At 38.1% G+C, this 23,141-nt stretch overlaps 1 protein-coding gene across 2 annotated transcripts in view; it reads left to right on the forward strand.

Annotated features, from left to right (window-relative positions):
- Positions 1-23,141, forward strand: part of TLE1 (TLE family member 1, transcriptional corepressor) — a 74,658-nt gene that overhangs the window by 30,763 nt on the left and 20,754 nt on the right. For both annotated transcript variants that reach the window (XM_065657807.1, XM_065657808.1), the window contains exons 7-9: positions 11,438-11,642; positions 12,400-12,416; positions 20,693-20,809. In XM_065657807.1, the coding sequence (XP_065513879.1) occupies positions 11,438-11,642; positions 12,400-12,416; positions 20,693-20,809 (339 nt within the window). The remainder of the gene's footprint in view (positions 1-11,437; positions 11,643-12,399; positions 12,417-20,692; positions 20,810-23,141) is intronic.

A 23,141-nucleotide genomic window follows, 5' to 3' on the forward strand; every position in this document is an offset into this window, starting at 1 on the left:
TTCTGTACACCTTGGAGGAAAAGAAATATTTTTTGAGATAATCATATGTCAGTAATAAAACCCCCTAGATTAATATATTTAAGTCATTTGCGAATTGGTGCATGCTTGAACTAGTTGGTTTTGGCTGCTGTGGCAGCAGGAACATGCTTTTCAAGTGTCATTGGATGGTAGCGTCATGCTGACAGTGGCTAAAAAGGCAAATGAGTAGATTTGAGGTCAGAAAGTGGGTAACAGCACAAAGTTACGGCTGCCTCAGAAAAAAAATGTGCTGGTGGTTCCCACAAACCAAAAGCAGTGTGTGCGGACAGCTTCATTATAGAGCCTTAAGGCTTGCTTCTGAGTCTCCAGAGAAAGCAACATGTACTTGTCTAAAATGAAAGAAAAGCATTGTTCACAAACTGACTTAACCTGACAGTGATCAGAAGAATGTAACTGGTTTCAGAAAACCAGCCTTTGTCTTGTCTGGACCAAGAGAATTTAAGGTCATCTTCTGTGATTTTGAATTTGTTACTTTCCTTCAGAATCTGCAAAATCCTTTGGTGAAGACATGTTTTCCTGTGCAAGGATTACTCTTGCCATTTTCACTCTGACTCTACCACTCCACTCCCCTTACCATCTGGCATCTGTCCTTCATAAAGGCTTCTTGGGTTCCTCCGTTGTTGTAAAGTCTCTTTCCTCCAATGTGACTTCAGCTTTGCTGTTTGTCCCTTATTTCTTCAGTATTCAGCCCAAAGGAAATAAAAAGAACATTATTTAACCCAAGGAAAAAAAGTAACATTATTAATACAAGGACCCTTAGAACTTCTTCTTCTGACTTTTTTCTGTCTCCTTTATTTGCTGTAGACTGTATGAGAAGGGAATTGTTCTCACACCAGACCTGTAATACGTATTTTTAGAAGAACAGGTATCTGTGAAAAAGCTATATATGCAAACACACAGAAGAACTTTTATATTTTTATATAAAAGTATAAACAATAAATGGCAATATGTAATATATACAGAATAGCATGTATAATATATAACATAGTATATGTAGCATATAACAATATATTGTTGATATAATATAAACTATATCATTGTGTAAATATGATATAGAAAATGTTATGTGTGTATATATTGAAGGTTATGCTAGCAAAAGGACTTCTGTAGTTTATGGGCTGCTTGTTGTGTTGCCAGCATAGCTACTGACAGAAACACTAGCTGTGCTTCAATGGGTCTGTACATGGTACAAGCTACTAAGTTTTAGGTTGACTTACAGTGCCTAAAAGCATGGAGGAGGGAAGAAACCCCTTTTCTATTGGCAAAAGACCTTTATCCATACATCCATACTAGTGGACTGCTAATGCACCTTGGGGAGAAGATGTCGCTGAACTGGAAGAATTCCGTGTGCTGGCAATGTCCCGTGTCCTGGCTGCAGGGCTCTGCTGGCGCCGGACAATCTGTGGCGGCTACGCAGCGTTGCTGGACTGCAAGTGCAGATCTGCTCTTGTGAAAGTGCCAGTCATGCTGACAGTACTCTGTAATTATTCCCTCTGTGTCAATAGGATGTTAAAAATCTTGCAATTTAACAATTATCACTAAACTCTTGTTAACTGCTGATCACTTTAGTGGGTAAATGGCTGATATGCTCATTCACTGGGTGCGGTCTCATCATTTGGGTAGGGTCACCCACATCTAGCATTACTGTTTACAAGAGTGATCTTTTTGAGGAGTGAGCCCTGAAGTGTAATAACTCTATCTTTCTGATTCTGGTGCCTGGGTTTGCCCTCCGAAATGCCAGGAGGGGCAGAGAAACCTAGCTGTTCAACGTGAGACAGAAAGGAACAGCAAAGATCAGAGCTGCTGCTCAGCGTAGTGTTAAGGATAAGACAGAGTGCTTCTTTCCCTCTTGCAGTCTGTATGTCTGCAGTCTATAATGGTGAGGTGACAACTCATCAGTCGTTAATAAGCTGCCCTTTGACATTAAATTTGCGATTTGCATTATATTGGGGAGTACTGAAGAACTTGTTTCCTAGTTTTATAGGTATAAGTCTACCTACAGTATTAGTATCGATGTGATTCAGCAGAAGTACTGTGTGTGTACTTGTAGGTACCAGCAGGTACTGGCTATGTAATTTGACTTGATAGCAGCCCAACCCTTTCTCATGTTGAGAGAGTTCATTTTCCTTGTTAAAAAAACCTCAAAACTCATGGAATACAGAACACATTCTAAAATACAAGCTAAAGAATAAGTTAAGTATTTCTATGTCTTATAAGGATTTTAAGGAGCTCCCAGAAAAACTTTCCTGTTGTAGTAAAGAAAATTGAATTAAAGAGGTTTGCTAGGAAGATGCTGGCTTTGGTATAACTGCTTTGACTCTTCTTTGCAATCTCAGTTGCCTTCTGTGGGCAATTTGGAGGTGACCCATGTATACCAGTGGTTTGCTGGCCCCATGTCAGAATGTCTTATTTTCCTGTGTTGTATTTTTTCTATGGAATCTTTTTTTCACTTGAACTACACCAATCAAAAAATACTTATTTTTGTTACAGAGAAGTTACTGTGACAGCTTCATGACTGCAATTAGTTTTTATTTTCTTTCTTTAGATAGAGAATAACTTTTAGCTTTATAGAGCAAGTATATGGGGAATTATTCTAGTAAGTGTTTATGCTAACCTTCTTTACTTTAGCAAGATTAAAGAACATAGTTTAATCTCTAATGCAAGGAGAAAAAAACCACAACAAACCAGATTCTGGAGCTGGCCAGGTTTAGTATTCTATGGCAAAACTGTTTAGTATAAATCTGTAGCAGAAATACATTTTACAATGAGACAAGTATGCATCACTATAAAAGCGTAGTGAGAGCACCAGAGCATTAAGTGGTCTTTTTAATCTTCATGACCTATTTGAAATCAATATTGCTTTTCTTATTTTGAGTTTTCCAAAGAACAAAGAGACAAGACTTCATTCCTGAAGGAGGATTGCATAGCAGAGGACTGAAAATGAATTCTGAAAATGAGGGAAATAACACAGGGAGGAAGGAATCAAGTGACCAAATAGAAAAGGAGTTAAGAAAGGAAAACAGATAAGACTCTAACTGAGAACCACAGACTTCATGTTGTTTTGCAGTAGCTTCATGGAGTACTTTGGAAATGCTGAGGATCTTGTGGTTTGTTTTTGTGAGGTTTTGTTGGTGGGTTGGTTTTTGGTTTTTTGTTTGCTTATTTTGGTGGGGTTTTTTTGTTTGTTTGGGCTTTTTTTGGTGTGTGGGGGGTGTTTTGTGTTGTGGGTTTTTTTTAATAGGTAAAGGTGGCAAAAGGGCTTAGTTTGTTAGTGGGCTTATAATCGCTGTATCAGCAAAGCAGTGAAATACAACTTCTGAACATTATTTCAGTTACCTTAGAGATGAAGCTAATTTGTGAGAAAAGGACTGCTTGAGGAGCGTGTAAGGGGGGAAGCTGCTTTTATCCCAGTATAGCATCAGTTTTCTGGTTTATGTGGGGCAATTTATGCAACCCCTTACTGCTTCAAAAAAGTTGATGTGCAGCTGAATTGAGGCTTATTAGTATGGCTTATGTTATTTGAAAAAAATGGGAAAAGGAACTGTGGAAAAACTTTGAAGAGACTTCTGTTCAGAAATTTAACATTAGTTCAAAGCAGATTCCGGTAGTAGAAAATAATAACAAAGAACAAACTTAACTTTTTCATCTTCTTTCTCAATATGACATTTGGTTTCTCACATTGATTCTCTACACAGAGACCCATAAGGTGCCATCCTATGCATCTTCTGTAATAAAGCATGGAAAAAAAGGAATGTTTTGTTTTTTTCTTTTTTTCCCCACGAGCGAGTTGGGTATTTAAATAATCATGCCACTGCACACAAATTTTGTATGTATGAAGTATATGGCTTTGAATAGCTTTTGCCCATAGTGTCCTGTGGACTTAAATCATTGTAGTACAATGACATTTCACATGGTTTAGAGATGGAAGAGGCTTGCTTAAGACTTTCTTCTGTACTCGAGGCACGGTGGCTTGTTCACATAATAGACAGTTTTCAAATAACTTTAACAAAGCTACAAAGGCTTCATTCTTGGCTCACTAGCTGGAGGTACTTGTTTACTGTGGTATAGTGTAGCTTCTTATCTGTTACAAAAAAATCTGAATATTTAGAAGAGGAAATAAGGAAACCAAATGAACCAAAATAAACATATGTTTCAAAGGAATTAAGTAGAAAATTAAGCAATGATAGCAGTAGCTGACTCATTTTTCCAAAATGTATTTAAATGGGGAGAAAACAGTAAGCAATAAGAAGTGCAGAATCACAGGATGCCTGAGGTTAGATGGGATCTCTGGAGGTCATTGGGTCAGCCCCACTGGGACCACTTCGAGCCAGTTACACAGGACTGTGTCCATTTACATGCAGGAGGCCTCCTGTATTTCAGTTTGTGATTGTTGCCTCTTGCCCTGTTACTGGGAACAATTGAAAAGAGCTTGCCTCTGTCTTCTTTCCACCCTCCCTTTGGGTATTTGTATACATTGGTAAGATCCGTCCTGAGCCTTCTCTGTGCTGAGCAGTCACAGTTCTTTCAGCCTGTCCTTATATGTGAGATGCTCCAGTCCCTTAATCACCTTTTTGGGCTATTGTTGGATGCTGTCCAGTATGCCTATGTCTCTCTTGTACTGGGAAGCCCAGAACTGAACACAGTATTCCAAGTGTAGCCCCAGCAGTGATGCGTAGAGGGGAAGGATCACCTCTGTCAACCTGCTGGCAATACTTTGTCTAATGCAGCCCAGGATGCCATTTATCTGCTTTGTCACAAGGGTGCAATGCTGGCTCATGTTCAAGTTGGTGTCTACCAGGACTCCAAGGTACATTTTGGCAGAGCTGCATTTTAGCTGGGTGGCCCCCAGCATATGTTGGTGCATGGGTTCGTTCTTCCCGAGGTACAGGACTTTGCACTTCCCTTTGTGGAACTTCACAAGATTCCTGTCAGTCCGTTTTTTCCAGTCTGTTGAGGTCCCTGTGAATGGTAGTACAGCCATCTTGTTTATCAGCCACTCCTCCCAGTTTTGTGTCGTCAGCAAATGAAAGCAAATTTGGATCTTAGTTTTGCAGGTTGCTGCTATGGTACTGGAGATTAGGGTTCAAATAGATCAGAAGGAAGTGTCTTGCAGGGACTGCTAACAACATACTTTGTGATTAGTTAGTATTATATAATGGTGATATTATCAAGGAAGAAGAAATATTCAAAAGCAATGAAGAAGAAGAAACTCAGCTTCTGCTGGTGAAGCAAACTTTGAAAATGGAGTAATAAGCAACCCATATTGGGTAGCTCATATATCAGTCTGTTCACCTGTCATAAAATCATAGAATGGTTGGATTGGAAGAGACCTTCAAAGATCAAGCCCAACCCCCCTGCTATGAGCTGGAGCATGTTTCACTAGATCAAGTTGTGCAAAGCCCCATCCAATTTGATCTTGAACACTTCCAGGGATGGGGCATTTATAACTTCTCTGGACAACCTGTTCCAGTGCCTCACTACCCTCACTGTAAAAATTTTCTTCTTTATATCCAATCTAAACTTATCCTTTTCAGTTCACAGCTGTTGACTCTTGTCCTGTCACTACAGGCTGTGGTAAAAAGTCTCTCCATCTTTCTTATAGGCCCACTTTATATACTGAAAGGCTGCAATAAGGTGTCCCTGGAGCGTTCTCTAGACCCCAGAACTAGATCCAGTACTCCAGGTGGCATCTCATGACAGTGGAGAAGGGGGAGAATCACATCTCTCAACCTGCAGGCCATGCTTATTTGACGCAGCCCAGGGAAACGACTAGCTTTCTGGGATGCAAGTGCACATTGCCAGCTCACATCCAGTTTTTTATCCATCAGTACCCCCAAGCTTTTCTCTGCAGGTTTGTTCTCAATACGTTTATCCTGCAGTCTTTATTGATGCTGGGGATTGCCTTGACCCAGGTGCAGGACCTTGTACTTGGCCTTGTTGAACCTCATGAGATTTGCATGGGTCTACTCCTCAGGCCTGTTAAGGTCCCTCTGGACATCATCCTATCCCTCAAGTGAATCAACTGCACCACTCGGCTTGCTGTCACCTGCAAACTTGCTGAAGGTGCGCTCAGTCCCATTAGCTATGTCCTTGATGAAGATATGGAATAGTGTTAGTCCTATTATGAATCCTTGAGGGGCACCACTAGTTACTCCTTTCAAGTGGGATGTTGCACCATTGGCTCTTTGGGTTGAGTCTCACTGACTCTTTGGATGAGGTCATCCAGCCAGTTCCTTACTTGTCTAACAATCCATCCGCAACCCTATATCTCTACAATTAAGTGGCAGGAATGTTGTGAGGGACCATATCAAAGGCCTTCCAGAAGTCTAGGTAGATGACGTCTGTGGCTCTTGCCTTTTCTGCTGGTGCAGTCACTCCTCTATAGAAGAATGTACATGTATTCTTAAGGGAAGTTGGTTGTCATCCTGCAGTATGTTCTTCCCTGTAGGTGAAATACTCTTTGGAAAAGTACCTGCAAACTGAGATGCAGGTATTAATGGCTTAGACTGTCTAGTTAGAGTTTACTCTTGCAAGATTTGACTGTTAGTAGCATGGGTGGTGTGTGCAGGGTTTTGCACTCTTTTAGAATGAGGGAGAAGACTGGATCCCATAGGAGTGTTACCTTGAATAGTTTGTGGGTTTTTTGGTTTTTTTTTGTTTTTTTGGGGGGTTTTTTTGGAAGGTTATATTTGCAATGTAACCTTGCAGTTTTAAGAATCTTTCTAAAGAGGGAGGGAGAAGGTTATTGCTTGGTCAGCTAGCTACGTGTGCTCAGAAAGTGACCCTTATGTGTTCATTGGCCATAGACATGTGATACAGGCTCTCATTTCCTTTTGCTACTTAAGCAAGCAAATAAAAAACCTGAAGATTTCCCGTTTGGAAGGAAGAGAATATGGCCATAAAATTGAACACAGTAACACGTGCTTTTGCCTCGTATCTTTCTGCCTGCTTGAATTTAACAAAATCTAATTTCTTCAACTTTACATAGGTTGACATGAAATAATGCCCTTTACATTTTAGGTCTCTAAATGACTCTTGTGCTTGCCAGTTACTTGTTTCAGAACACCTCCGTGGAGCTTTAGGGAATCTGTTGGTAGTATTATTGGTGCTAGTGCTGATAGGGTTTTTGAATACTTTCCTACTCTCTAGTGTTTATTTAGCAGGGCACAGGAGAAGACAGCTGCTGTGGTTTGGGACCAGGTATAAACTTTTTTCACCATTCACCTAAAATCACATCTGAATTCTTAATTTAGCACTTTTCAACAGATAGTGAACAGCACATCACACATCTGTTTAAGAACAAAAGAATACTCTAGCCCTTTAAAGCTAGAAATTCAAAACTAGATTTTTAAGTAAACCACAGGTGTTCGTGACATCAACAGAGCTACTTTAAGGTGAGAAGTGGAATTGTAGGAGATCATGCTCTGTCTTGATAAGCAAGGAGCCTAAAGAGATGTCATTGTTTACGTATATTAAGTCTTTGAGAAGCAGATTTTCTAACCGTGTCTCTGGAATTCTCTGGCAGAGATTTAAAATTAATTCCAAATTTTAAGTCCTAGTTCAAGAGCTCTTTAGAGCTGGAACCTGCCTGGAATGTTGGAGGTAAAAAAACATATTGCCTTTAAAATTGTTAGCAGGTGCTTGCTCGAACCAGCAAGTGCTATGCTTTTCATATGTGGATTTTTGGGTCTTTGCAGTCTGGTTAAAGGGATATTGGTTTAAAAAAAAAGCCAGTAAACCGTGCATCTAGATAGTAGAGTAAGCTGTCTGCCATTTCTTCTCTCCCTTTGAAAATATGAAGAACTCCTGTTCTGCAACAAAATGGTGGGTGAACTACTGATGCTTTTAAAATGAATGTTGTGGCTAATTATCTCAGTGCACTCACTTAAGTATGCATCATTGCACTCTCCTCTACCTTCCCACTTCCCTCTGAAAGTGGACACAGCCTTTGCTCTGCAAGTAATGATTATAATTGGTAGTAAGACAGACCTGTTACTCATCCTTTTTTGAGCATATTTCTTATGGCAGGTGTCTGGTTTTTAATTAAGTGCTAATGAACATGCCTAGTAGACCATGGTACTGCCGCCAGCTTATTCCGTTTTATATCTCACTGCTGCTAAGCTCTTAAAAGGTGACAGAGCAAGCATTAGTGTCTTTGAAGTGACAGGAAAGTGATTATATGCATAACATAATTGTTTCTAGGATCTACTATGGCAAATGTCTAGTTACTAAATACATCTGCTGAGCGCTGCTGTTATCCATCTCCCTGGTTTTTAGCTTCTTCCTTTGTGTGCAGCACATTTTCCTTTTTCCCCATCTACAAAGAGAATACAATATACTTTTAACAATTCAAATTTTTTAAATGAAAAAAGCAAGAACTTCTGGAAAGGATCATCTTTATGTGTTAGAGAGAACTTTAAACCTATTACAAATAGGTAATATATAAACAATAAATCAATATACTTTGGTCTCAAACAGCTGTCAGCCTCACATAATAAACATTGAACCACAATATACCTTTGTTGGCATAAAGGACTGAGATGAAGATTTCAGTCTTAATCTGTTTAACGTAGTTGAATATTTAAGTGTTTTAGGGTACCGTTTTCCTCTGCTACCCTCAGTAACCATTTTGCAAAGTTACTGAGGGGTAATGCAGAGTGATGCGTTTCCACTTGTGGCTCTTGTATTCCATTCCACACCTTACACTGGGCATTACTCTCCACCACTTGTGTGCACTCCCACCACAGAAAAAAGACCTAGCCCTTCTTGTCACATGCTCCACTTTGGAACCTGTTAGAGAGGATTACTCTGTTCTTTGTTTCTGGGACTACTCTGTCTGCAGGCTACAAAGCAGAGCCAGGGAAACTGTAGCTAACGTCCTTAATGGTTTGATTTCTAAAAACATTAAGCTATGCTTCCTGAAATTATGCAAGCTAACTTCTTTGCTAATTAAACCAAGGAAGAGAGGCACAGATACAGTGAATCTTCACAGGCTTCCAGAAGGGACAGGAACAAACATGGAAACAATTTAACTTCATTTTTCCTGTTTTGACTTTTCCATGCCCACACTGCAATGGAAGCTAATTTGAGCTCCCTGTTGGAGAAGGCAGGAGGTTTATTTCTCCACAGAACCAATTTGGAAGGGATAAATCACTTTTCGTTCTGAGCTAATTGCACACCACAATTAGGTAACTCGATGTGATAGTAGCAGCATGGAGACAAGTAAGACCAATGCCATGAATGTGGTACAGTACTGCTGATGCATGTTGTCTCACGGTTAAAGTGCATATTACTGACTTGGCTTAAGTGGTTAATGAAGAAGGGAACTACTGAGATACCATCTCCCTGAGAGAGTCTGCCAAAACATCAGGTTATCTTCTGTTTTGAGGAAACATTCTTGAAACTACTAAAGTCTTGATAAAGTCTGTGAGAAGAGAGATGTCCTCTTGTTCTTTAGAGGCTGGATTAAAAAAGAACCCAAAAAACAACAAAAAAAGAAAATAAAAAACAGCACCCACAAAAAACACCTTTACTGAGAGTTCTTCAGTTAAATGAACTTTCACTGGCAATAGCTGCTTGATTTTGTAGAAGTTCCTGATACATGCTGTGAGAAATATTTTGTAAACTTGAGGCTTTATAGAAGTCACTAAACAGATTGTGGTAAATTTTAAGATTTGTCTTGTATTTCAAAAATAAGTAAATGATGGCTGCTTTACAGTTGGGACAGCAGAAAAGTGAAAGATTAACAAGTCCAGTCTAGAGTTTTTCAGTGTCAGACACTTGTGTCTGTGTAAATTTATAAACAGCTCAAGGCATGTCTTGGCATGTGGTGATGAGAAGTAAAAGTGTAGGGGCACAGTAATTATCTAAATAATAATAGATTAAGTCATTTGTATACCAGTAGATGCTATGAAGGTATTGTTGACAGTTTGTCTTGAAGAGTTTTGGGACCTATGGAAGCAGATAAAATATCTTTGATTATTTTGAGTTGAGCTACTTTGGAGTAATTTGTGAAATATTGTGAGCTTTAGTCTAGGTATGATTTCAATAGCTGTCGGCAGTACTGTAACAATTTTGCCTGCTCTTACAGGATGACTGGTATTCACCAGGTCAAACTCTCATGTCTAGCTGAGCTCATCCTGTTCAGGCATTTGCTTATCTATCTTCTCTTTGATCCCGTGAATTGGGTGGTACTTTAGATTTTTTCATGGTGCCTACCTTCAGCAGAGAGATGATGGAGTGTGGCCAAGGTGGAGAGATTTGTTCTGTCTTCTCTTCGTATACCCAGGCACAAGAAAGCAGGAAAGAGGCAGAAAATCTGTTTACCTGTAGCAGACTAAAGGGGAGCTATGACTAAGCTAAAGATGGTCTTGAAGCATAATTTTCTAAATAAATCTGACTGAGCATGTTGGAAAAATTCAATGGTTACTTGAACTTGGAAAACAGAGCTTAGAACTTGGAAAAGAGCTTTAACTAGAAAATATCTCAATATTTAAACTCTGGGGAAGTCCTTCCATTAGAAGGACTCAGTTTCTAAAATTGCTTATAGGTTATTTTGCCAGATTGGTTACAGGGTTGTATGTTCACTCATTGTGACATTGATCTTGAAAGCTGCTTTTGAAACAGATGGAGGTATTTTAATTCATTAATATCATGTTCCTTGTTGGGGATTCCATGACTTTATTTATGCTGTGTGGAATACCTGGATTTTAAGCTCAAAGTTGGTTCCTAAACACAGTGTTATCTCATGATTTTTTTTTTTAATCTTGGCTAGAATAAAATATAAATTTAACGACAATAAATATGAAATGGAGCAGTGTCATTTGATTTTTTTGATATTCAAAATAGAAACCTACTTACTGTTTCTAAATTGGGAGAAGAGAAAGAGCAGACTTTAAATCGGTCTTGCCAGTGAAACTTGTTTTTTCTCCCAGAGCAGTGATACTTCTTTCTATAGAGAGGGAAGGGTATACGGGCCTTCTGCTGTTTGTCACCCATGATGCTGTGGCATGCAATAGCTGCCCAAAACAACCTACAGCAGTTGAATGGGTTCCTTGGGCTGCAGAACAAGTATCCAGCTAAACTTTTCTGGCTTATGGGACATGAGCAGAGCAGTCCACAGACAGCATGATCTAATGCTGTCCCTGCGCCTTTCAGGGGCGTTGGACTAGATGACCTTTGAAGGTTCCTTCCAAGCCAAACTATTCCATGATTCTATGATTCTAATACAGTATGTATAGTGTGGTGGGACACCAGTCACTACTAGAAGAGGCTAGATTTAAAACAAATTAAAAAATCCACTGTTGATTCTCGGTAATTAACCAAATTTCTCCTGTTTCCTTCCCAAACTATGTGCTCTGCATTGTTCTTCTGGGGATGATGATACTACTGGGAACAGCAGCAGCAGTTGCAGGCTCAACATCTCTCCCATGGCCATGGACCTCCAGTGCCTCTAACACCTCATCCATCAGGACTTCAGCCTCCAGGAATCCCTCCACTTGGAAGCAGCGCTGGCCTTCTTGCCCTTTCTAGTGCTTTGGGTGGGCAGTCTCACTTGGCAATAAAAGATGACAAGAAGCATCACGATGCAGAACACCACAGAGGTGAGAGGCATGGCAGGCCTGATTAGGACGTTGTCAAATGTGCACATTGCTGCAAATCATGTGCATCTCTAAAGAAATCAAGTTATATAAAATGAGAAAAAAACAAAAATAAAAACTGTTGGCAAACTTAAAAATGTCTGCATATATACCACTGAAGCAAAATTCAGCTTGGAAGCTTTCAGTATTTTAAAAGGGGATCTCTAGGTGTCACTTGCTCTATAGTTCACAGGGCATGTTGACATCCTAGTAAATGCTTAGTTGTAGCACAAGTGGCCTGCACCGTATTGTGGAAAACAGTTTAATTGCATAATGGGTAATTTTTTCAAAGAAAATCATGTTGTTAAATGGGTGGGTGGGAAGGTAGGGGGAACAAGAAGTTAAATTTTGAAGTGAATGTATTCAAACAAACGATTTAGATAATTGCATCTGTTACTTTAGTTTCATAGGCTTAAAATCTAGTACGCAATTAAATATTGGGCAAAATTGCACTTGACTAATTTTTGAAAAGAAAGTAATTTATTCTGTCATGAAATACAACTAGGCTTTGTGTATGGTTAAACTGTAAATCATGTTTACAAAATACTGTAATTTTCAGGAAATCACTGTATTAGGAATGTGCAATGACTTATATAAATAAAAGCCATTTTAAAACTGTTTGCGGCTTGTGTTCTAATTTTTTCCCCCCTTTTTTATTTCTGTTCTTGCCTCTGTGTCTGAACGGGCATGTCTGTGCATTTCTTGGTTACTGCGGGAGCAGACAGAGAGCCAGGCACAGTAAGTACCAACATTCATGCTAATGTTTCCCCTTCTGTATAATGTAATAATCAGACATTGCACTGCTTGTCTGTTTTGTCTTCCTTTTAGTCAGTTTCATGATACTGGGCATATGTGTTCTCTGTTAAGATAGCTCTTGATTTATGCAGAACACCAAGTCATTCGTTTGTGGGACTGTATGAATTGGGTTTGTTTCTGGGCAGAATGATTATGGGGAAGCTTGAACTTTACATATTTGGGGTGTGAGGGAAGCTGCAAATCAAACAGAATGTTGACTGCAAACTAAAGGATAATGTCATTAGTCAGAGTTAAGATTTTTCCTGTAGGTTTTTCAGGAATTACAGTTGTGAAACAGGTGAGAAATTTAAAATTCATGTGTCATGACGGTGTTTGGCCCTAGAAGTTTCTTTAACGGAATCTCTTTAAGCCTTACAAATGTGTTTACTGCTTAATTTGTGCTTCAGGTATTAACTTCCATAGCAATACTTTTTTTCCCTTTAGACATAAGCTGTAATAGAATTGGTCTAAGACAATCTTATCTGAAAACCAGTCAAGAACTACTTTGTTACAGCTTTCTTATACTGTTGCATTTTGAGTGATATTGCTATATTAGTCTGTTGGAGATGGGCAGGTGAAACTTTCATGTCATTTCAAGTAACAAAGCTAATGCTATTTGATGCTATAGGTGAATTTGAGCTCTGTTTTGTTTCCTTTTCTCAATTAGAAAAGAACTAGGAGAAGTTATTTGACAGATACCTTTACGGTACTAAACTTCTGATTTTTGTTGCTGCTCTTCTTTTGTTTGTGTTTTGTACTAGGGCTTGACAATTATTTACTGGAAACAATCTGCATATCTTTTGCAGCAAGCTTTTTTGTTTCTAGATTATGAAGCAAGAAGGATTCATTTCAGCTTGCCTAATGTTATTAATGACAGTGTAACTGTGGAAATAATTTTAGGCTGGGTTTTCCTGAAGCTTCAGACTTCTTAAGGATGTATTTCTTTGAGTGGGACATATTTCTTTGAGTGATGTTAGTCAACTGCAGGATTCTCAACAAGTTGTCGTAAGAGCTAAGGAAGGAGGTTTGCAGTCTGTGTCTATGTGCACACACATGTGCATGTGTGGGAGTAATGACTTTGCATTTTGCTGTGGTTGTTAAGTTTCCTGACCTTGCTCTCTTCCCATCCTCACCTGCCCCTGTCCATCATGTACTTTACTAAAGGGTTTTTGGGTTTAAAATCAAATGCTTTAGGGTGTTGTGAGATTTGGACTCTTAATTAGTCTTGTAGCTGACGATAGTTCTTGCATATGGAAGGAGAACTGTCAAAAATTAAACCCGGCTTTTGTGTTGTGGGAAATTTGCAATATCACTTGCGTAGTTTACTGCATATGTCAGTTTTATTTAATTAAACTGCATAAAATTGTTGCTGCAGTTACTTCTGTCTCCATATGTGTAACTCATGATTTCTTGGTTATTATCTGTAGTGGGAAACCCAGGATAAAAAAACCTACTAAGTAACCTCTAAACAATCTGAGACTTTATTTCATAAAAGAACTTTGCTGTATGGATATGTTAAGTTCAGGTTACTACTCTGTGGTGTCCATAGTTTCTGTTTGGTCCCCATGGAGAATAATAATTTGTAATTAAATTAAACTGTAATAACTGACTACAGGTGAACTTAAATTTGAACTTAAACTTGTTTAAATACCATGTTACATTAGAATTGTGGCTTAGCAGTAAATGGTGTCTTCAGTGAAAGAATCATAATTTCAGTGATAGTGAAGTTCAAATTTGTGGCTAAAATGATCAGCTGGGAATGTTTTAGTCTTTGAACTTCTTTAATTCTCTCTTATTTTTAATGGATTCCTTTTTAATATAAGATACATTTTTAGAGATATTATAAAATTGGTCACAAGTACACAAGCATACCATCAGGTCTGTTTAATTTTTACATATGGTTCCAACTGAGCAGTAAGTTCTTATTTTGCAAATTACTTTATAACATCTGGGTCACCAAGATAAGATGAATTTGATTTTCAAAGTAACATATTAGTGTAATTGTGCTGCTAGAAATCCTCACAAAGGCTTGCTTTCGTCATCCACGACACCAAATCCTGTGCGTGTCTGTTAGTTGCCTAAATTAACCATTTTTGGTATTACTCTGCAGTTCTACAGTATGTTTTCCATCAAATATGTCTAGAGTGACCTTCCACTGTCATCAGTAGAAGCTGACAGCTTTAAATGTGTAGGCTTGAAAGATTACAGTTTAGTGCTTACCTATTTGGTTTTAAACTGAGGGGTTTTTTATGTAACTTTGAGTTAAACCATATTGTGACATATTAATAGAGCATATTTGTTTTTAAATAAGATCCGGTTTTATTTTTTTTTAAAGTCTTAGGCAAATAAGCAGTCATGAGCTTTTATGTGTTGTGTCTTTAGAAATACTTAATAATGCAGTGAGATTCATGTATTTATAATTGAATATGTATGTAGTGATTTCATTATTCCATTCTCCTTTTGCTGTATGTAAATGGCAAGGGCTAAATTTTTGTTTTTTTATTACTTAAAGTTTTGGGAAGTAAAATGAAAGTAAGTTCTTTGCAAATGCGTGTTTGTGTAATATGTAACCTTTAAGTTAGTAATAATAGCATACTTCATACATTAACTGCTAAAATTATTTGGTCAAAATTAAATTACAGGACTACGTAGGTAATGGCAGGTGGGTTTTGGCTGATGTATCTCTGACCATTCAAAACTGGGTCGTGTTATTGTGGGAAGACAGGCATCCCTACTGTTGTGACACAGTCTGGCTGCAGGTAATGATGCCAGGTGAAGTAAGCAAATTTTGCAGCTGAAGATTAATAAAGATTTGGGAGACATCAGTGCAAAAGAACTCTGATGTCTGCATTTTTTTCTCTAGGGAACATACTGGTAACATTCCTCAAACTCATCTTAGATGTTCATTTATTGCTTGTCTTCCTGCTGTTCTAGTATCCTGTTTGGACAGCATCGAAATGCAGATGTTCTGAAGAGCTCTGCTGTATCAGTCATAATTTGTAGACAGTGAGATCTGACTTGCGGTTTATATTAAAGTTGGTGTCTTTTGTCCTCATGAAAACACTGAACTTGTTTTCTAAGACTTAGGAAGTAGTCATACATTTTGCAAGAATTTTTTTTGCCTACATCGTTAAGCATAAATGCTGCTGTTGTTTTGCAAAGCAAATGTTCTTTTCTTAAAGGATAAGAACTTTCAGTGTCTCCAGCTCTCTGTCCTATTCCTCCCCTCCCAGTCTTGGAGGAATGGAGCATGCACATTTGGATGCTGCTTTTTGGTTGATGTTATATGCAAGCTGTTTTCGTTTAGTATTTTAGTTCTTCTAAATAAGGGAGGAAAATCATAAAAGAAATTATAGGAAAATGTAGAGTACTCTTCAGTGTAGCACATGTATGCTTCTTGGCCTTTGTGAATAGTGTTTATTTTCCATTATATAGCTTGTAATCTAAAAACTCAAATTTATTTAGTGAGTTATAGCTTTTATTTTTATTGGTTCTGTCAACTTAGAAGTAAGTCAAATCTTACAGTCTTCATGGATACAAACCGCCAATTAGTTTCAGCAGAAATTGTTCACACAGAAGAGATGTAGGATGACACGTTGCAGTTTAGTTTGTAGCTGATAGAAAGCAGCATGAGGCTGATGACAAAGGACAAGAGGATTGGGGTGGTCTGGTATAAATTTTTATGGATACTCTGATTCTCACAAACAGCTAGAAAATACTGAAATCAACAGAAGCCTTATTCCCTGTTAATATCTCCTGATTATGGAATCAATGTGAAGAGTGATTCAAATCCATTTAGGCTTCTAGATTTCATTGTTCCTAACATGAACATACTAGTATAAATATAACTTAAAATTGTGGGCAAAAAAAGGGTGAAGTCAGTAGCTTTCAGTAACTGGCAATTTAAAACAAAAGCTACTGACTTTATGAGTCAACTTTTGGGTTGTTGACGTGTGTTTGTAAGAAGCATATTCAAGACATTGAAGTTAATGATTATTGATTTAAATAACTTTGAGTGCAATCTCGTGCCTTGCTGGGTGATAGTTAACCGCTAGTCCCTCTTCAGACGTCCACTATACTCCTGTCAGTGAATCCCGACAATGAGCAGTGGGACTGCTGAGTAACTGATGTTGTGGCTGTAGCTGTTAAACTTGATCCTGTTTTGCCTACTCGACACGGGATTGCGTTTGTTACTGTCTATGAACTGGTATCTGTAGGTAACACTTGGGTGTGGTGTAGCAGCACAGGTCTGGTGGAAGGTTAAATAAACACAGTGGCGCTGCTTGGTGATATGGGCAAGCACAGGTAATGTAATGACAGCACAGGCAGCTGTAATGACAGGCTGTGATGGCAGGTGAGTGCAGTTGATTTGGATGTGCAGAGACAGTGAACAGCCAAGCACAGAGCAAATGTCTGTGTGCATGTCGCTGGGGGAAAGGGGATATCCTGGGAGGGATAAGGAGCCCAGCACTAGAGAAGTTCTTAATTGGGACCAGGTGTAGTTGAACCATGAGTACAGATGTGATGTAAATACTGTTTTTTAATTGCTGTAATAATCAGTCGGTTCTGGATGTTCTAGGAGAGTGTCTGTGCTGTATTATAACCGGGGCTAAGTGAGATACAGTGGGCGCTGAGCCTTTACCTCTGGCACACGTAGTTGTGGTTTGGAAGCAGTTCCGATGGGGAACAGTGGGGCCCTTGAAGAGCCACATTTGAATAGCGAGTGTTACCCTCCTAATAGGGAACCTACCTTTTCTCTGTGCATCATTACTAGGTTTTCCTTTCACATTTGCTGCTGGTGGTTTCAGTGTTTAACTTTTGCTGGCGACAGGGCCACTTTATGATCCTCAGTTGCCTGTTACACAGCCCTTATCCAGTGTGGTAACTCTTACAGGATGTAGTGCCACATTAGGCTTTTTTTCTTCTTTTGGGTCTTATTTGAAGAAGAGATTAATGTGAATAAATTTGGAATTGTTGGAAGAAAAATAAAACATTTACGTAAAATTGATTTGACCATTCTGATCTGAGAGTCATGATTTACAGTTACTGCATTGGTAATCCCTAATAAATTGAACTCCTAGTATGAAAGCAAGGATTATCCTCAATCGTGTCTAGTCGACTGAAATTAAGACAAAATGATATCTTTTTTCCCTTTCTGTACAAATGTTATTATTGAAGATCAATCCCAACTGAAAATTTCTATAGCATTATTGAAAATTTTATAAATATTATAGCTAAAATAAAAATGTCCTACTTTTGCAAACAAATCAGATGTCAGTAGGCATAGTAGAAGAACTAATTTTTTTTTTTTTTTTAAAGAAGATAAGGAGAACTCTATCATTGTGAAACTGTTGCTGCTGTCTGCTAGCTAACCCTATGCTTGGTAGTGAATATATAGCAAATACAAACTCTACCAGAGCTGAAATGAGGAAAAGTCGCTTTTAGTAGGCTGTTCATTCTGTTCCCTGCACCTTAACATTAAGTGGGTAAGAAGTGTCAATAGCCTAAAGCACATACGGTTTTCTCTTTCCCAGTTCTTGTTTGTATTTCCTTTGTTACTTTATGGGTCTGGATACACCATTACATTAAAATATGCATATTTTCATATTGTTGAATGTAATCTTATGGTAGTAGGTTACGGTAGCAAACTATTTTTCATCAAAAGTTATATTTTACCTGTTTTCAGTCACAATTGTTAGAACTTCCTTGAACTACTAAGGGAAAGAAAATAGTAACTTTGTAATTATTGAGTTTGCTGTTAAATTTTGCCAGAGTAATGGCATGATCTTATTTGCAACTGCTAGTAGATTTATTGTGAAAAAAGCTGCTCTACAACAACTTCTAGCATTGATAGTCTGATTCCAGAGAACAGGCGTTTAAATGAATGTGGTAAGTTAGTGAAGGACAGTGTAAATATGACTGTAGAGGGGAATATTTTGCAGAACAGGCTTGTGAGGACTCTAGATTATTGTTATAATTGTATTTTAACATGATAAGTAAGCCATCAGTCTTTTGATGTTTGTTTGGCATTTAGGAGACAGTGGGAGCTAGGTATACATAGGAGTTCTTACGTATGTTTCACAGTATTGAAATTCCATAATACAAACTGTACAGAATATTTGCAACATTCTCTAGGTAGACTTTACATTAAACCAGAAAAAATATCGGCCATTGTAGTTACATGCATTTGATGCCAGAATTTGCGGGCTGTTCCGTACACTTCTGTGTAGTAACTTCAAATAACAGGGTTGCTAAATTTTTCCCAGCCACTGCCCCTTTGCCACCTTTCCATTATTCGTGGTTAATTTTGGTAGTTTAAAGTGAGAAACTGCATTTATTTGCTCTACTACATTTGCCTTCTTTGTTCCATTCTAAACTCTTCAGAAGTAAAATAGATTTTTTTTTAAAAGGATTTTTGTTAAAGGAAGTATCTCTTAACTAGAAGACTTTCCTCCTTAAGAAAAGACATTTGTAGAGCACAAATCTGTGCTCAAGTTTGAATTTACAGCTTGCTTCTTAATATGTTTCTGTTGCTACAGACGTGATGCATCCAATATTAAAATTTAGAAGATGGGTTTTCATGCTTTTCACACTAGTGAATCCCTGAGTTTGTGTGCATCTGGGAGGAGATGAGGGGTTAAATTCAGACTATTTGTCAAGACAATTAGTTCAGTGATCCAACAAGCCCACCTTTTAGCTGCAAAACATTGCAGTAAAGACATTATTTTGAGCTTCTTTTTACTGAATTTCATTAGACCCTCCTGTATGCTTTGTGTAAGTCCCTTGGCATTTATTTAGCTTGAATAGTCATGAATAAAAGAGCTTAGAGTTGGCTTTAAAGTGCAGCTTCTGAAGTAGGAAAAAGAGGATTCAGATTGCCTTATGTACCCTGTTTTGTTTTCCTTCTCCTTGGGACTAAACATTAATGTCTCTGCAAAACTAGCCTGCTGTTCTCAAGTTGTAAAGTGGAAGCCATTTGATGCACAGTTCACTGGCTATTAGTATATGTTTGTGTTGTATGAAGAGTTAATCTCTCTGGCTCTTGGGTAGATCCAACTATTTCGTTTGAGGGCTTACACTTATATCATTGTATATACCTGTCGGTATTAGGCTTTTATCTTGTGAGAGGTATGTGTATGCGTGTAAATATGTATTTACTTACATATTAATGTGAGCATATATTTATTTATGTAAGCATGTACTTGGCTTTTAGGAAGTAGGCTTACCAGGTCTTTGTGAAGTGGGATTTTTTTTTCTCAACTCTTTCAGTATTGTTCATAGCATTAACACATCACTGAACAAATTGCCCTCTTGCATATGCTAATCCTGCACTTAAAAGAACTCATTGTAACATTGTTTTAATGCTTTAGCTGGAGCAGAGATGGAGATGGGAATCACAGGCATGTCAAATTGTCATGTGACTGAAAAAATGTCTAAAATGCCTTTCTCTTTGGGTCAACAGTTTGTACTTAGCATAACTTAGCATGAATGAAAGCAGCCCATGTAGTTTGAGGAAAAGATTAGTCTTTGCATTTGTCTTTTGTGTGTGTGTGCCTCAGTTTTTCAGACCAAGTCTGATTAAACAACACTTTAGCCTTAGTTTCCCACTAGTAGTGAATGTTATGCTGGAAGTAAAAATATTTGATCTTTGTTTGCCATACATTTGTTGAAGGCATCCAACTGGAGATTACCGCAGCTCACAAATGAGTACTGCATAACTTTATTTGGTAAATATTTGTTATTTTAAGAGTTAAAGGCACATTGCCATGTATCTATCCATGCCTGCAGGTGTAGACCTACCAAAGCCTCAACTGTTTATGATGGTCTGGAGGTGAGCCATCATTCAGATTATATTTAGTAAGTCTCTTTTCTTATATGAGATCTGAATATTAAAAAAAAAATCATTGTTACGTGCTCATGAATAAACAGCAAGCCTTCTTCTCCCGAACAATAAATTCAGTTGAATTAAGTAGTTAAATAGATGATGACTGACAAGTGAACTAAAGTTTTGAGAAGTTGAACAACGAAAAGCTGAGCTGCTTAGAGTGCATGAAGCTGTACATGTTTGCCTGGAGGACTTTGAGTTGAATTAAATTGAATGAAAGACTATGTAGGTATCACATTTCTAAAGCATCTATCACATCTAATTTGAGTTTTTAAGCATATGTAAAGGAATCTTGAAAATAATTTTTGATTAACCTTGTTTTTTGTCTTTGCAGAGTAATTCTCTGTTGGTCCCGGACAGTCTGCGAAGCACAGATAAACGCAGGAATGGCCCTGAATATACCAATGACATCAAAAAGAGAAAGGTGGATGATAAGGATTCCAGCCACTATGTAAGCAGATCTGAGTCAAATAAATGATTAATTTATTTGCACATACCGTTCTGATGTAAGGAGTAAAAGAGCTATGAAGAAGAAGGCAATATGTTTCCAGAGGCTGATGTAGTACATGAATGCATGTGCCAGAGAGACCATATTGCTGTTGTGGGAAGAGTAGTGACTCGATAGTTCGGGCTATTGCCAAGTAATACTCTTCAATGGGGATTAATGAGCTAAGAGTAGCTGTTTGGGGTTCACAGGTATTCTGGGACATTTCTCAGAGTTCAAGCAAGAGATTGATCCTTTCTGGACTGCTCTAAAACCTACAGGCTGGTTTGAAATGGAAGGTTTTGTTGATTTGAGGGGCTTTAGTACATTTTTGTGATACTAGCTACTACCAGCTTGGGTAATAATTACCATTGCAGATTGCGTATCTTAAGAGGCTGTGCCAGCTTATTAAAGTTTGGTTGTGGTTGATATGGCAGTTTCAGCAGAATGCAAACTGAAATAAAAAAAGTTCACAGTTTGTGTTCTGCATTTTTGCCTAGCTTGCTTGCTACTTGGTTTCGAAGAGGCCCTTCTGTACAATAGTGTGGGATACATGAACCTCAAAAGGTTCACATAGGCTTTCAGCTTTAAGTCTAAATTCACAGTCAAATCACAGGATGATACTTAAACAGGCTTTAGAGACTAGGACTGCTATGAAAGAGTACTGAAAAGCATAACTTAAATCTAACAGAAGATACTACTCTTAGGCAGCAATAATGTGGCAGATTGTCTGGTTTCTGTGAAGCCTATCACTAATTACTTCCTGGTTACTGAAACCCAAGAGAAAATCAGGTGTCACTTTATTTCCCCACTGTTTGTTAGAGTAATTTCTCTCCACTTGGACCCAGAATATCTCTGAGCAGCTATTGGATATCCCTGGAACTATTAAAAGTAGATGAGGCTACTTTCCACTTTCTGCACACTATGGTGTTGTAGTACTGTTACGGTTTTGCAAGTTGTGTTTCCACCACTTTCTAATAATCATGTTTTGAATACAAAAGGGTTTGGAAAGCTTCCCCATCTTATTCCCTCAACTTAGAGGGTTTGATATTCTATGGGCATTTTTCATTTTAAATATTTGAAGATTAAGCATTCTTAAGCTACATTTCTTATTTAAATTAAAAAAACCAGGAATAGCTTATTTTGCTTTTTTTTTTCTTGTATTTCTACTGGAAATAAATGGAAATGATATTATTGCCTTGTAGAAGCGGTTTGTTTTAATCCACATTTTGAATGTGTGGATCTCTTTGCTATTTCCTTGAAATGGATTTTACAGATAAAAGCAGCATCAAAATAAAGAATTAAGCAAAATGAGGATATTTGAAAGTTCCAGATTTATTCTCATCTGGAAGATGATATTTCTTTTTAAAGGTTCCCTGATTCTGCAAACACAGCGCTGCTGGTTTTGAGCTTGTTTTAGGTGAGGCCCTATGAGGGACAAGGAAGTACTGCATTTGTCAGAAGGGAGATAAATGAGTTTTAGGAATTGTTGCTTTTGGGAATAAGATGCAAAATGCATTTTTTTTCTTTTTGTCTTCTGACTGATTTTCGTGTTAGAAGCTGTATAGTGTCAACTTGTGAGATTGTGAGTGAGGAGAATTTTCTGATATTAAAAGCCCCTATAAGAGATGCCTTTGATAGTCTCAATAAATTTCCATTTCTCAAGATGACAAAGGCAGTGGAGTGCACTTAATCATTGCTTGGCAGCTATTTTTGCCCTCCTCAAGGGTGGTATTTCTGTTGAACAACTGTCCCACTTACTGTGCTCCCACGTACTCAAATATGTTCTAACCTAATCTTGCCTTCTGGGTGCTTCATACTTTTCAAGGGGTGGCAGATAACACAGGCTGAAGCTTTTCGGTTCCTTCTCCTTTTGCACCCTGCGGTTGGACAGGTTCCTGAGTGGCAAATAGAGCCACCATTTCTGTCTTCAGTGACACTCTGGGGTCCCCACTATGTTTGCAGTGTTTCTTGCAGCAATATTCAGCTGCTAAAGAAGAAAGAAAGGGTTGAAAGTACCTGTTGGGGTTTTTCAAGGGTTTTTTTAAATATTTATGGCTTGGAGTGAGAAGAAGGAACTGGTGTTTTACTTTGTCTGCCAGTGTTAAGTGTGATAGCCCAGACACTGAAAGCAAGAGATAGGGGACAGTTTGAGCAATCTTGTATAGCTGATTTGTTTGCCTAGAAACTTTTTACCTAAAAGTATTGGTTTTGGAAATACCAAACTTGTCCACATGAAAATTTTAAGTTTTGTCGTTCACTTTTTTTTTTTTTTTTCTGGAGTTAAGACTTGTCTTCT

The sequence above is a fragment of the Caloenas nicobarica genome, chromosome Z (genome assembly GCF_036013445.1).
Source record: "Caloenas nicobarica isolate bCalNic1 chromosome Z, bCalNic1.hap1, whole genome shotgun sequence".
In the NCBI taxonomy this organism is placed as follows: Eukaryota; Metazoa; Chordata; class Aves; order Columbiformes; family Columbidae; genus Caloenas; species Caloenas nicobarica.